This window comes from Mizuhopecten yessoensis, unplaced genomic scaffold (genome assembly GCF_002113885.1).
Source record: "Mizuhopecten yessoensis strain PY_sf001 unplaced genomic scaffold, ASM211388v2 scaffold716341, whole genome shotgun sequence".
Taxonomy (NCBI): Eukaryota; Metazoa; Mollusca; class Bivalvia; order Pectinida; family Pectinidae; genus Mizuhopecten; species Mizuhopecten yessoensis.
Genome location: NW_018480068.1, coordinates 11,006 through 27,366, shown reverse-complemented (window position 1 = coordinate 27,366; position 16,361 = coordinate 11,006). Strand labels below are relative to the sequence as shown.

The 16,361-nt window shown below is 37.7% G+C and overlaps 2 protein-coding genes across 2 annotated transcripts in view; both read right to left on the bottom strand.

Moving 5' to 3' along the window:
* LOC110443337 (protein kinase C delta type-like) overlaps positions 1–8,012 on the bottom strand; it is an 86,022-nt gene extending 78,010 nt beyond the window's left edge. The window contains exon 1 of the mRNA XM_021487510.1: positions 7,804–8,012. The gene's annotated coding sequence lies outside the window, so the exon portion shown is untranslated. The remainder of the gene's footprint in view (positions 1–7,803) is intronic.
* LOC110443346 lies at positions 3,732–5,371 on the bottom strand. Its single transcript, XM_021487524.1, has 2 exons — positions 5,069–5,371; positions 3,732–4,964 (listed from the first exon to the last, which is right to left on the bottom strand). Exons 1-2 carry the CDS (start codon positions 5,369–5,371, stop codon positions 3,732–3,734), a joined length of 1,536 nt encoding a protein of 511 aa, XP_021343199.1.
* Positions 8,013–16,361: the final 8,349 nt, after the last annotated feature.

Here is a 16,361-nt window from a genome sequence, read left to right as displayed (position 1 = left end):
AATGTATTCCAAAAATAATATTTTCTATCTATAAATAAATCTTATTTGACTTGTAAACATTTACGTAGATCACTTTTACTCCTTATATTTACCTGATGTGTCCTTTTGAACTCAGTTCGCGTGACACATACTTCAATAGACTTTAAAATATTGTAATCATCACCAACATTAAAGTAAGAGCCAAAGGTTGACAAGGAAAGTGTCTACTGTATTTTACACCTGTTGTCCTCGTTAAGGTGATACAGGTGACACACCATGCACAGGTAACCAAGCGTAGACGTTGACCTACATTTTGACCTTTAATGCTCTTACAACAAGCTTAACACTACAAAGACTTAAGGACTATGTCTCAGCTCTTAAAATGTTTCTAGAAATAGATGTACTATATGTAAATTGATTATTAAATATACATATTTACTTTTCAATATTTGCTGATTATTTTTTTTAACACATATTACGCTATTGAAGTTAACTGTGCAAATTAAAAGAAATAGGTGAAGGTGTTAATACTTGTTTGGTACTTGACAAGCTTAAGAGGCTATTAAACTCACAGAATGTACATACTTAGAGTTTATATTTACATTTCTATAATCATAATAGCTCCTCCACCGTTGCACACCTGGTTGGACCTTACTTATAAAAACATTGAATGAAAAAGTAGAATTTTTTTCAAATCAGTTGACAATATACCAGGGCAGTCACAAGGAATTTACAACAGATTGTTATATCATGTTCATCCGTATTTACGTCTATTTGTACACCAAGGAGTTAAAAGTGATACATGAAATGTTGAAAATTTCAAAAGTTCATGTCCAAATCTCTCCCCTGGATTTCAGAATAACAACATCAATGTGATCAGGAAATATAACCAGGGACATTTTTTGAGCACACAGTTTTGTCAGCATATCAGAATGGACAAGGTTTTAACTATTGACCTGAGACTGTTGCGTTTGGAAACACATATCTCAACACACTTTCAAGAGAATGAACTGACCTATCAGTACCAGTCTGTGGATAATATCTAAGTATAAGGTCAAGGTCATATTTTCCTTAAGGACATATTTATTGGTAACAGATCAGAGGTATATCTGATCGTCACATTAAATAATTGAAGAGATTCCTATTAAGAATTTGTCAGATCGTCACTAAATTACAGACATGTTTCAAGGTGAGGGGGAGGTCAACGAAACATACATTGTTATTTACAGGTATCGTGTGTCATTTAACCATTTGTCAACAAACGTAATTCTACCCCTTCCATGTCATATGTACACCATGAAAGTTATTGATTTTGCAATAGACGCTGTCATCACTATTAATTATCTCAATCAACGTCAGACATAACAGCTGTTTCGTCCACGTCCTGGATGTGACCCCGAAAAACATGACCCTTGGGGTTATACAAACCCATGAAATCGGATACAAATTGTCTGAGGATGAATGAGAGTATGAATTACATTAATTATGAATACGTTTCCAGCTACATTACCGTCATCAATGTCTCAATTAGTGTTCAAATGTACTGAACCTGAAGACTTGGCATGAACACATGTGTCTATTTCCATTAAAATCATGTACACAAAATGATGCTGACACTGATCATCATCCAGCACAGCTGATCAGTAGGACGTGGGAGAGTGAGGTAACTGTCCTGGGAGTTCTGTGCATGTGTATGCCATCAAAACCATACAATGGAAATGTCGAAGATACATATAAAGAACATATCTGACTCGTCCCTTTTATACTTTTGGCTAAGCAGGAAGTAAAGTCAGTCTGTGTACACAGTCACAGAACTGTCTCGACAGAGTCATGTCTGCCAATTCCCAGATTTCATGATTTATTGAAATTGGAAATGAAAATATATATCAATTGCATCGTGTTGTAGATTCTTAGGAATTGTGTGAAGGTCTTGAGGACGACTAGTAGTGCATTGTTCTTTCAAACGGAAACATTTATTCAAAATTTATATCTTTATCCAAAAATAACCACATAAATTTTATCTTTTTTGAATTTTTATGACTGTGTTGATCTTTTTTTGAGATAGCCAAAACTAATTTACAGACAAGTTGTTATACAACGTGTAACTAATTTAGAAGTTATATAATCTTTTTTGTCTTTTCCTTAGAGACTTAAAATATTATATTCTGATGCATCAAATATTTGACAGGAATTTACCAGAATTGTCTGCACCCATTGACTTTTAATTGATCCTTCCATTTGCTTGTTTAATGTAATTTTAAGCCACTGAAAATATTTCTGAAATACATTATACCATGCATAGCCAAATTCAGCTTAAAATCTGAAGATAACCGTCTCTTGTGTCAATCATATACAATCAATCTGCAATGTGAGTTAAATCTAAATACAGGACAGGAAGACGATAAGGTAACAGGAAGAAAGTTAAAATTACAAAAATCAATGAAAATAATTGATCAGTAGATAAGCATGTTTACAACAGAGGTTTCACAATGTCCTCTTACAGTATACCTACCAGGTACAGTGTTATAATTATACGTGACACAGAAATGTCCTCAATATTACCTACCAGGTACAGTGTTATAATTATATGTGATACAGAAATGTTCTCAATGTTACCTACCAGGTACAGTCTTATAATTATACGTTAAACAGAAATATCATTATCGTATATATCCTGTAATAAGCCCAGGGGGTCTAACACATAATCTCTGGCTCAAAGAAGAAGGGTGGGCTTATTACAGGACAATGCAAAAGATTTTTTTGGCATTTTTACTGAATTTCAAACCTGGGCTTATTACCAGGCATGGGCTTATTAACAGAACACATCATCATATTATAGTTACAGCTTATGATACAGTAAATCTTACACTTGTGTCAGATTTCAGACAAATGTATGGTGTCATATAGTTCCAGTTACAGTTAATCAACACTTATGTTTGTACTCAGGCCTGTAATGTGGCATAGTACAGACAGTGAATATCACATAGTACAGACAGTGAATATCGCATAGTACAGACAGTGAATATCGCATAGTACAGACAGTTAATATCGCATAGGACAGATACAGTAAATTAACACTTATGTTTGTACTCGGGCATGTGTCATCGCATAGGACAGATGTATTCAGGTTTGTGACAACGCGTAGGACAGATACAGTAAATTAACACTTATGTTCGTACATAGGCCTGTGACATCGCATAGGACAGATGTACTCAGGTTTGTGACAACGCGTAGGACCAGAAATAATAAATTAACACTTATGTTCGTACATAGGCCTGTGACATCGCATAGGACAGATGTATTCAGGTTTGTGACAACGCGTAGGACCAGAAATAATAAATTAACACTTATGTTCGTACATAGGCCTCTGACATCGCGTAGGACCAGATATTGTAAATCAACACTTATGTTCGAACAGATACAGTAAATCAACTCTTATGTTCGTACTTTAGGCCTGTGATGTTGCATAGCACCAGGAACAGTAAATATTCACTTACGTGAGTACATCAAACATTTACATGCATCAACAATATCAGCCAACACCAAGGTACTGCTATCTCAATATATAGTGCTAGTTTTATCACACTCCAAACCTATAATGTATATCTGATCATCTACACAAAGATATTAACATTTAACCTGATGCTTATTACAGATACTGGATCTGATGCTGATGACATTTTCATAAAAGTCAGTCATTACCAGCTTGTCCCTGGAGATTCTACAGCCTTACAGGAATCTCTAATAGATTGTCACCAGCACACATACACTGCATCAGTCACAGCATCAGTAGCTAGGTACACCGCCTCAGTCAAAGCATCAGTAGCTAGGTACACCGCCTCAGTCACAGCATCTGTAGCTAGGTACACTGCCTCAGTCACAGCATCTGTAGCTAGGAACACTGCCTCAGTCACAGCATCTGTAGCTAGGTACACAGCATCAGTGACAGCATCTGTAGCTAGGTACACCGCCTCAGTGACAGCACCTGTAGCTAGGTACACCGCCTCAGTGACAGCATCTGTAGCTAGGTCCACCGCCTCAGTGACAGCATCAGTAGCTAGGTACACAGCCTCAGCGACAGCATCTGTAGCTCGGTACACTGCCTCAGTCACAGCATCTGTAGCTAGGAACACTGCCTCAGTCACAGCATCTGTAGCTAGGTACACAGCATCAGTGACAGCATCTGTAGCTAGGTACACCGCCTCAGTGACAGCATCTGTAGCTAGGTACACCGCCTCAGTGACAGCATCTGTAGCTAGGTCCACCGCCTCAGTGACAGCATCAGTAGCTAGGTACACAGCCTCAGCGACAGCATCTGTAGCTCGGTACACTGCCTCAGTGACAGCATCTGTAGCTAGATACACTGCCACAGTCACAGCATCTGTAGCTAGATACACTGCCTTAGTGACAGCATCTGTAGCTAGGTACACTGCCTCAGGGACAGCATCTGTAGCTAGATACACTGCCTCAGTGACAGCATCTGTAGCTAGATACACTGCCACAGTCACAGCATCTGTAGCTAGATACACTGCCTTAGTGACAGCATCTGTAGCTAGGTACACAGCCTCAGTCACAGCATCAGTAGCTAGGTACACCGCCTCAGTCACAGCATCTGTAGCTAGGGACACAGCCTCAGTGACAGCATCTGTAGCTAGGTACACTGCCTCATTGACAGCATCTGTAGCTAGATACACTGCCTCAGACACCGCCTCAGTCACAGCATCTGAAGCTAGGTACACTGCCTCAGTGACAGCATCTGTAGCTCGGTACACTGCCTCAGTCACAGCATCTGTAGCTAGATACACTGCCTTAGTGACAGCATCTGTAGCTAGGTACACTGCCTCAGGGACAGCATCTGTAGCTAGATACACTGCCTCAGTCACAGCATCTGTAGCTAGATACACTGCCTCAGACACCGCCTCAGTCACAGCATCTGAAGCTAGGTACACTGCCTCAGTGACAGCATCTGTAGCTAGATACACAGCCTAAGTGACAGCATCTGTAGCTAGCTACACCGCCTCAGTGACAGCATCTGTAACTACACTGCCTCAGAGACAGCATCTGTAGCTAGATACACTGTCTCAGTCACAGCATCTGTAGCTAGATACACTGCCTCAGACCCCGCCTCAGTCACAGCATCTGAAGCTAGGTACACTGCCTCAGTGCCAGCATCTGTAGCTAGATACACTGCCTCAGAAGTCACAGCATCTGTAGCTAGGTACACTGCCTTAGCGACAGCATCTGTAGCTAGGTACACTGCCTTAGCGACAGCATCTGTAGCTAGGTACACCGCCTCAGTGACAGCATCTGTAGCTTGGTACACCGCCTCAGTGACAGCCTCAGTGACAGCCTCAGTGACACTAGGCTCCTGACACAGCTTACTTGCTAACATGTACCCATCACCAAGACATGTTTATGATCAGCAATTTAAAGCTCCAACATATACCTAGAGTACTAGTGCACCCTGTGTAGTCTCCCATGATACCTTGATGCTTATAACGCATGCTGCAGCAATAAGCAGAGTTCTGTTAAAATTTACAGCTTGAAATAAAAGTATGTATGTCACCTTATATTTATTCTGTTCAAATAAACTGCAACCCTATAAATGACAGTATGCAGTCAAAATCCAACAACGCCTTTCAAGGAGAATGTTACATTAGGTACTTATAAGTTTTCTTCGGCAGTTTATAAGGACAAAACAGTGTCTAATTCTAAGTCACCGCTACATACGGAATGACATAGAACACAGGTTGTCTGTCAAGACAGGTTTTCTCATGACATAAAGTATGTATCCCCAAATAAACCCAGGGGGTCAAAAACAGTCTTTGACTTAGAATAGGGAGTGGGCTTAATACAGGGCAAAAGAAATAGCAGTTATTGGCATTACTGCTGCATACTTGCCAACCTTTCAAAATTGCCATGGGGGAGATTCTGCATGCTCATAATAAAAACATACCAAAAGGTACATAAAATGTTTGTAAAAAATACCCCCTAAAGACAAAATAACCATTTTAAATAACATATTTTGAATTCTTCTTTCTAATAAAAGCATTAGCTCTTAGAATATAGGAATAGTTTAGCAATTCACTGGTTAGAAATATTAAATCTAACGGTCCAAAATCAGGAGTCATGTTGCTAAATGGGAAGACTTGTCTATATATATAGTATGCTATTGAAGTGAACTGCAATAGATATGGGTGGGCTTAGTTTTGCCAGATAAATATGATATGTTCTCTTAAGATAGGTTGTCTCTTCAAAAAGGTTGTCTTTACAGACAGTCTCACTCAAGTGTAAGGCTGTTTCTCATGAGTCAGAATGTCCCTTAAGCTAATACAGTAAATTTCTCTCTCAAGTTATCATCTTTCAGTACCAGTTTTGCATTGTAAAAGTGTTCTTTTTTTAAGACAGGTTGCAATTGTCTATCAAATCTGTCCGTCATGACAATGAGGACACATTGTCTGAGGAGAGATTATCTCCCAGTGCTTAGACACGCTCCTTTGTCTCCCAGGAAATGTTTACCTCATCATCATGCCAAGTAGCAATCTCTTGTGTCAGTTTACATATCACGATCAAACAACTTGTTTCCATTCTAGAATCTATGACAGGCTAAATCCCTCATGACAGCTATAGCCTTTTAGTATGAACAGCTGGTTGTCACAGCATGCCTTCTAATATGTTTTCAAGAAGATATTGTGTTCAAGACAGGTTCAGGAACTTGTTGGAAAGATACATTATTCCATACATAATTTAACTCATTCACCCCGGAAGACACATTTGAACTCTTCCAATTCAAAAGTTGGAATAGTATAAGAGTTCATTATAAGAGTTCAGGGGTGAATGTGTATATTTTCTATGATGACTGGTAATCAAAGCTACACTTGCTCTCAGTCTGGTTCTTACCTCTGAGGCCTCTAAATTTCTTTTAACTGATAATCTAATTAAGAAATTGACTGAAACAGAATGTTTTTGAATACATTTTTAGCAATTTATAAGTTCAAATGTTTCATTACTCAGCAGCCCTGATCTAACACATGATACACACACAGACTTGTCCTCAAACATTGGAGCACTAGGCCGACCGAGACAACCGAGACAGTACCACCGACACAACAGTCATGATCAGTGAGCCATATCAAATTCCACAAGGAATGTGTGAAAAAGATTGGATAAACTGCATGGCTGTTCAGCTGGACTAATGCCCAGATTTATCCCCTAGTGTACCGAAAGAATGGAGCAAAATAATTGCTGTTTAGGTAGACTAAAGATGAGCATCATTCAACCGCATCAACAAAATAAACACCTTCTCACTTCATGTCATAACAGAAAATATACAGCGCCACACTGCAATGGGTTGATTGTTCGAGCATGGACAGTCCTACTGGTTTATATAGTCTACATTTCTATTCCGTAAATCATCTAAACCTTAAAACCATTGTAGCATTGTTGCCAGGTAAACATTCAATCTTGAAATATCAATGCTTTGCTATTTTCTCTGCACGTAAAATACATACACGTATATAGATACCTGTAAACATACATTGAATTTTGAAATTATCTCTAAGTCTGAAGTTTAGCTGGATCTGCACTAAACATACATATTACCTCAACACATGTTTAATTTTGAAATTTTCTCTAAGTCTGACGCAAAACAGGAAGATTTGGTTTACCAAGAGAAGCTCAGTTAAAAAATGCCAACAATAATTATGTATGTTCTTACCTGCTGACTTATGTAAATGTTAATCAATAACAGGTAAAAAGCAATACTTTGTAAAAGGTCAACAGGTAAAAAACAATACATGGATAAGGTTGAGAAACAAGACTTACCTTAGTACTGGGCCTGAGTTTCCCAAGTAAAATGGAGAAATGTTGTGTATCCGTACATGTACCCAAATAATGTGATATGGCACAATAGGTCTTGAGCTAGGGTGTGATTTCTACCTGTGCAACCAGGACGTACATATCCAGACAGGCTTACAGGTAACCCTACGTTCTACCTGGGTGATTCTCGTGAAGTCTCACCAGTAGACAGAGAATGACGGAAGTGAAATACCTAGTATAGTCAACTAGGTAGGTCAGCGTTCATTGTAATCTCGCCTACACATTAGCTAGAGTATAGACTATGTGTATATGGGTAGGTACACTCGGTAATAACAGGTACCTTCTATTACATAGTGTAACACAGCACTTTGTTGTAGCCAAGCTTCAAAAGCTTAATGACATATAAAGTAAAATTTTCAAAATTGTTATTTTCAAAACCAGTTACAAAAATTTGAAGTTCACCATATTTCATTTAATGCAGTGATCATTTCAAATCCTAGCATGTATATAAAGAAATTGATAATAAAGAGATTATTTTGCCATTTTAAATTGTACCTTACCTATAGGTAATCATTAAGCTCACAATACTTATTAAACACAAGTCCAGTTGTGGTATGTCCAGCTTGTGTGTCGATTTATAATCGTAATAACTATAAGTTGTATTGATCTTTGAATTCAGTATGTTATAACTGGGTAATGTAATGTTACATAACTCTGAATCAATGTATACACTCATTATGACTTAAATTGTAATAAATTTAAAATGCCTTATATATATACACAATACAGGAGCTGCCATACTATATATAAACAGTAAGACAAAGGACTCTTTTATGTCAGCAAAGTATACGTATGCAAGCTTTGATTTCATGCATCCATTTGTGTAGGCAACTGTTAAACAAGAATGAGATCACTCATTGTACCAGGTAAGCAAAATTGTACCTCAAATTGTGGCAGATCCATACAGGCTCAGTCCTCAGCGCTCCCAAAGTCTTCACAACCATATATTTTTTTTATGAAAAAAGTACATTTTCTGGGCTGAATGATGTACATAATCTGCCTTAATGTGTGTTATAGACACCATTTATTGATTGATTAAAAAATCACTAATAGCACTGTTTACATCCAATCTATCGAATTGCACTTCATTAGCAAAACCCAAAATTGGGTGGTTGGGTGGTGCAGTGGATAGAACACTCTCCTTTCACCAAGAAGTCTGGGGTTTGATTCCCAAATTAAATGTACAAAGGTATTGGGTCACCTGCCAGAACATGTGGGGTTTTCTCCTTACCACCGGTTTCTTCCCACATAGAGACCTTCTACGCACCTTCATCCAGAACAACAAGAGTGATTTATATACAGTCGAACCTCATTATCTCAAACTCTTTTAACTCGAAGACCCCGTTTATCTCAAAGTATTTCTCCGGTCCCCGCCAAACCTCTTCTATATCTTAGTAAATACAACTCTGATAATTCGAACCCTGTAAAGTCGAATACTCGGATACCTCGAAGTAAGATATCGGTTTTGATAGCGTAAATCTAACATCAAAACATCGTCTACTGCATAGTGTTCAAATTTCATTTTGTCACTTATCAATTCTTTGATACAAATAAAACGCACGACATCTCGCCATTCCGTGTTTATGAACAGCTTTCGTGAGGAGACTAGCATGGGATCGGTAAAAAGAATTTACGATAAAGCTTCAGACTGGAAAGTGTGCGGACTGTCAAAACCATGTTGTTCATAATAAAAATCAAACTTCATCAATGTTGATCAACAGTATTCTGTACATACACCCAAACAGACGACAGCGTAAACCGGAAAATTGGTCACAAAGCGTGGTCAGGCATAAAAGAGTTCCACAGTTAAAATCACAACCTAGGATTGCTTCAAGGGTTCATGTTTTTACATGAGCTAGTATGGCTTTGAAAGTTGATCGAGAGACTTAAGAACAATAAGATAATTGCTGTTGATTACATCTAGTTGGGGATGTGTCTGGTGTCACATTTGGCTTTAATGAATCAATGTGTTACATGTACGATATAATCGTTTTTTGTGTATTTTCATTTACAGAATCAACTACGCGCACGCTCCATTACAGTGATTTGTTTTAGACTTGCGCACTTTCATTTCCACATTGTATAGTTCGATTTTTAAACGTACTTCAGAAGTAAAATTTGACGGACTTGCAAATACAAATGTATAGACCTGGAAAGACTTTGCCAAGATCTAGACTAGCCAAAAACAACAATTTTATAACTAGGCCCGTTCATATTTAAAAACGAATTCACAATATGTTCCAACCGCTTTTATGGCGTTAAACGAAAGTATGTTTTTCGGAAATAACTTACTCTATTTTGGTAAGTGAGTTTATTGTAAAATAACATACCTGTTATATTGATTACGCGTCTATCATTTATCCATTGATTATAAGCATTGGCTATCAATAAAATCAACAACTGCTAGTGCTATGTCCAAACAGCAAATTTCATACCAAATTTATGAACCCGCATAACTTGAATACTCAGATAACTCGAAGTTTTTCCACAACCCCGTCGACTTCAAGATAACGAGGTTCGACTGAAAGTTGGAAAAACTTATTTTCATAATTGTTGTAAAAGAAAGTTTTATACACTTGCACCAAATATGGCATATTAAATATTTCTTTAAAATTTAGTGGAAAACAATTATTCAAACTAACAAGATTCAGGCAACACAACTTAGCATGATAACATTCAGAGAAAAAATTTATCAGCAGGCCGTCCTATTATTAGTTACACTAATCGTAACGTCCTATCATCAACTGTACACTATATATAATCATAAGATAACAATCTACTCCATGATAAACATCTAAATTTAGAAAAAATTCAGGCACCTGAACATGGATGATAGTACATCTCTCCTTCTGTTCTTTATTTTCATTTCATATATCAAATATAACATGAAATTCCACATAGACAAGAAAAAACCTTTGCCAAGGGTTGTACACATGTACCGACATAAACAATATCCACAGTACAGGTACATTTAAGATTTAGGTCCAATAGGAAAATCCCTGGAACTGCAGCCAGGAGCCACATCAACCATGGACTCATTCACCCATCAAGTCTCATTTGAACCTTACCAAATCAAAGATTGGGCAAGTCCAGTTAAAATATGTAGGGGTGAATAGGTTCACACCAGTTAAAACAGGGTCAAGGTCACTTAGCATATGCATATGAATGCCACCATATTACAGACAGGAAACACCTCAATATTTCCTTGTAATCCTGGTGGCCTTTATAATCCCTAGGAAAGCCAAGTGATGGTAGTTCAATAGTTATAACTTCAAACAGTAATGTTTTTATGCAAGTGGAATAAATCAAATTGCCTGCTGTAATATTTACAGAAGAAAAATCACTTGGTGTATATTGACATAACGAAACTGCAGAAAATAATGATAAAAAGTTCCATCTCTCAAATTCAATGACTATTTTATTTGCTAATTTCTAACAAATGGTATTTGTACAGTTGAATGTACAGGACATAAAGTCCACAAAGTTCCTTGTTAAATAAATGTTCAGCACTTAGGGTGAGCACAACATATAAATCAGTATAATGTGGCCAGGTGGAATATTGTGCTGGGTGCCTTTCAGGCATGGTATTCCATTGAGGTAGCACTCTAAAGTCGGACTCAGCATCAGATCACAATGGAGGCAAATACACACTGTCTCTAGCGCCACATATACATCACACACATGGCGACACATCCATTACACACATGGCGACACATCCATTACACACATGGAGACACATCCATTACACACATGGAGACACATTCATTACACACATGGAGACACATCCATTACACACATGGAGACACATCCATAAATGACCCTAAGGTGTAAGTAGGATGATAAACCTAATGAACTGGACTAAAATGTCATTATCAGAATTTGTCACGATCAAGACTTAATCATTCAGGAAGTCACAATCCAAACTGTCTTAAAATTCAAAGTCTATGTGTTAGAGAAGCATCAGTTATATTACATAAGTTCAAAGTTCAGAGACGGCCTCCCTCTAACATGTTTGTCCAGTTTTTTCATAATTATAAAGTTCCCCAGCCAGAGCCTCATAGCTGTTGTCCAGTTTTGTCATAAAAAATCCTTATTCAGTGCCTTCCTTTAAGATGTCCGTCTTGCTATATGATATAAAGTTCCCCATTCAGAGCCTCCCTTTAAGATGTCCGTCTTGCAATAGGATATAAAGTTCCCCATTCAGAGCCTCCCTTTAAGATGTCCGTCTTGTTATATGATATAAAGTTCCCCATTCAGAGCCTCCCTTTAAGGTGTCCGTCTTGTTATATGATATAAAGTTCCCCATTCAGAGCCTAACTGCTAATGTAAAATGAGAGTCCAGTACAAAAAGAATCTCTGAATTACTTAGTTACCACACAAAGTCAACATCACATCAATAACCATAACTCAACGCACATGACACTAGCATTTCTGAATGAAAGAGAATATCAATCTATGACAAAGACTTAATGAAGTCTCACAAATCAATGGGTCTTTGACCTTCTGATGGTCCAAGTCCAACACAATTACACATAATCAAGATTAAAAATGAATACATGAATTTCTGAATGAAAGAAGCTGTTCTCTACACAACAAAGATTTTGTGTAAAGTCTGACAAATTAAGTTGAGCTGAACTTGAGTATGTCCAGACAATTTTTCTCTCAGAAATTTGTAATCAAAGTCAGGACATATGCAGCGTCAGACAAACACATACACACAAGCATATATGGAAGGTCAACAAGTCTTCCTTATGAAGATTAAAAATCTGAACATATTATTTACCCAGCAGGATTTCTTACCATAACACTTTTGACTTCAAATCAAATTATGTCATCGGAAGAGTACACCATGGATACCAGAATAGCACTTGGAACCAGACACAGGCAAATAGAAAGGATTACCTCCCCTGACAGAATTTTCCATCCTTGGCTTTCCATCTAATATATATGAAATTATGAGAAAGATTTGAATTTTATTTTGCCGTAACATAATTCCATAACATTGAATTGATCAGGGTATAGTTTCACAATATTAAGAATAAGTCCTTATATTTAGTTAGCAAATTTTCATCAACTTCAGCAATATTTACTTGGGGACATAAAGCAATAATATAAATCTGCTGCATCCATTGAAACCTTTTGTATCTTAATATTGTTTTTCCTTTCTTCCTACTTTTCATTTCCTAACACCTTACTTGGCAATAATAAGCCTCTGTTCTTGGTGTTGAACATTCGACTACTGCAAACTCTGTCCTTTGACCGTGGCAAACAAAAGTCCTAAAACTCGTGTTTACTTCTCCCTGCTTGATGTTCATGACCAACTTTGAATGGGTGGTGCTGATAGCCGGTTAGCCTATGTCAGTATTATGTGATTTCATGGAGTGTCATGCAACTCAGTGTCAGGTTTATGGCATTTCACTGGTTACCCTGTGTCAGTATATTATGTGTCTGTGTGGAGTGTCATGTTACCATGTCAGTATTATGTGACTGTGTGGAGTGTCACGCTACTGTGTCCAGGTTTATGACATTTCACTGGTTAGCCTGTGTCAGTATTATGTGACTGCGTGGAGTGTCATGCTACTGTGTCCAGTTTTATAACATTTCACCATTTAGCCTGTATCAGAATTAAGTGACTGTGTGGAGTGTCATGTTACCATGTCAGTATTATGTGACTGTGTTGAGTGTCATGCTACTGTGTCCAGGCTTATGACATTTCACCGGTTAGCCTGTGTCAGTATCATGTGACTGTGTGGAGTGTTACACTACTGTGTCCAGGCTTATGACATTTCACTGGTTAGCCTGTGTCAGAATTAAGTGACTGTGTGGAGTGTCATGTTACCATGTCAGTATTATATGTCTGTGTGGATTGTCATGCTTCTGTGTCCAGGCTTATGACATTTCACCAGGTAGCCTGTGTCAGTATCATGTGACTGTGTGGAGTGTTACACTACTGTGTCCAGGTTTATGACATTTCACTGGTTAGCCTGTGTCAGTATTATGTGACTGTGTGGAGTGTCATGTTACCATGTCAGTATTATATGTCTGTGTGGAGAGTCATGCTTCAGTGTCCAGGCTTATGGCATTTCACTGGTTAGCCTGTGCCAGTATTATGTGACTGTGTGGAGTGTTATGCTACCGTGTCCAGGCTTATGTCATTTCACTGGTTAGCCTGTGTCAGTATTATGAGACTGTGTGGAGTGTCATGCTACCGTGTCCAGTTTTATAACATTTCACCATTTAGCCTGTATCAGAATTAAGTGACTGTGGGGAGTGTCATGTTACCATGTCAGTATTATATGTCTGTGTGGAGGGTCATGCTTCTGTGTCCAGGCTTATGACATTTCACTAGGTAGCCTGTGTCAGTCTTATGTGACTGTGTGGAGTGTCATGCTACCGTGTCCAGGCTTATGACATTTCACCGGTTAGCCTTTGTCAGTATTATATGTCTGTGTGGAGTGTCATGCTTCTGTGTCCAGGCTTATGACATTTCACTGGTTAGCCTGTGTCAGAATTAAGTGACTGTGTGGAGTGTTATGCTACCGTGTCCAGGTTTATGACATTTCACTGGTTAGCCTGTGTCTTATTACATTTTACTGAGATGAAACTTTACACTGGCCTTCAGTGACCCAATTATCTTCATATGACCCTAGCAGTTGGGATGACATAAACCCCAAAATGAAGAGAAGGAAATTCCTAAAGCTTTTGAACATTTGTGAAACGGAGACCAGAGTTTTCATTTTAAACATTATTTCTGAAAATATGCGATCACTAGAGACAGATGTCTTTATTGTATAATGAAAGTTTGATTGGTGCTTTGTTATGGTATTAATTTGACATAAGATGCAACAAATCATTATGTCTGAATTTTCAAAAGTCTTTCAAACTCTTTTATTTATTTCACCATTTATCATTTACTTTGTGACGGTGTTTTTCCCGAAGTCACAAAGAATTCACGAGATATTAAATACAGCACAATAAGAATGGTAAGTCCAGTAAAATACAGTATTCTATGGAAGCAATTTGGTCTTCTACAGTACACTACTATCATTTGATAATATTACCAGTAATTTGCCATACTTGGAATAATAAGTTCAGAGCATCCATCGGACTCAGATGACATAGCATTCAGACATCTAATGCAACAATACAAACATGGGATTGACTTAGATCGACAGAGCCAGACATAAGATGTGACGGTGCATCTAGCAATCTGGCGGACCTGATTGACAGTTATGGCTGGTATCTGTGGAAGCAGAATCTATGTCCCGGTATATGATCTGATTGGGATTGTATTGATCATGGATAGCTATCATTCCTATGTCCATTAGTGGACTATATCTGACCTTATATGAATCTTGAATTATTGATGACTCTGCTTATACACAAACTTTTTACTGATTTAATTCATTAGACAACGAATCAAAATATGTGTTCATGTATTATCTTTAATTTTTGCTTGTTCATCAAGCAGACAAGCTTTTTTTTTTGAAAGATAATATTTTGGTTCAAACTGTTTCAGTTTAATCATCAAATCACACGACCTTCCTATATTTTGAAAAAGCATTTTAAAGAAAATCAGCACCAACTCCTACAAAAACAAATAAGGGTCCACCACAATGTGATGTATTGGTTTACATTTACTACAAAACAATGAAGTATGAAAAACTTTACATTCTTAATCAACCGAACCAGATTCTAGGGCCGTAGCTGGTCACAGAAGGGCAGCACCACAAAGTACAGGAAAGGTGATCACCCCTTGTGACTTTATTACAATAATAATAGTAATAATAAATTGAGGTTCTTATTTACCGCTTTATCACAACCTAGTTTGTAGGTCGCCTCAAAGCGGACCACGCATTATCATCCGTGGTTATAGGGCCTTTGCTACCAGCCAATATCTTTCTCAACTCCCTGGGGAGCATACAGCCGGTGCTGCCATTTCGGCGGTCACAGCTAGCACTCAACAACTCAAGCACTGCCCATCAACCACGTACTCATTTACAGCTGAGTAGACTGTAGAATTATGTAAGATCCTATGCAGCTTACATTAAGGTCAACACTAAAGAGTACATCTCCAACATTTGTGATTGCAGTGAAGTTTGAGTTCCACTTTAGAGCTGTATTTCTCCTTTTTTTAAAGAAGAACAAGCAACAGTTATTTCCCTTGTCAAGTTAATCCCCTCTCATTTTGATGCTATGCATTTATGACTCCTGGACAGTAACAATGGTTAAGTGTAGAATTAATAGTTGATTGGTCCCGTGTTCTACCCGAGTAGTTTTCATTTTTTTTATTCTTTAAAATGCATCACAAAGATGTGATAACATGGTAAACTTGGGAGTTATTGTATGAGGAAATACTGTATAATTTCATTAATGATAACTAATCATATAAGCTGCCTTTCATTTAGCATTTTTTTACGGACAACAAGTTTTTAGAAAATGATGACAATAAGGAATATGATCCGTCGTAAAATGCTCTAACACCCAACAATCACTGGCTGTTA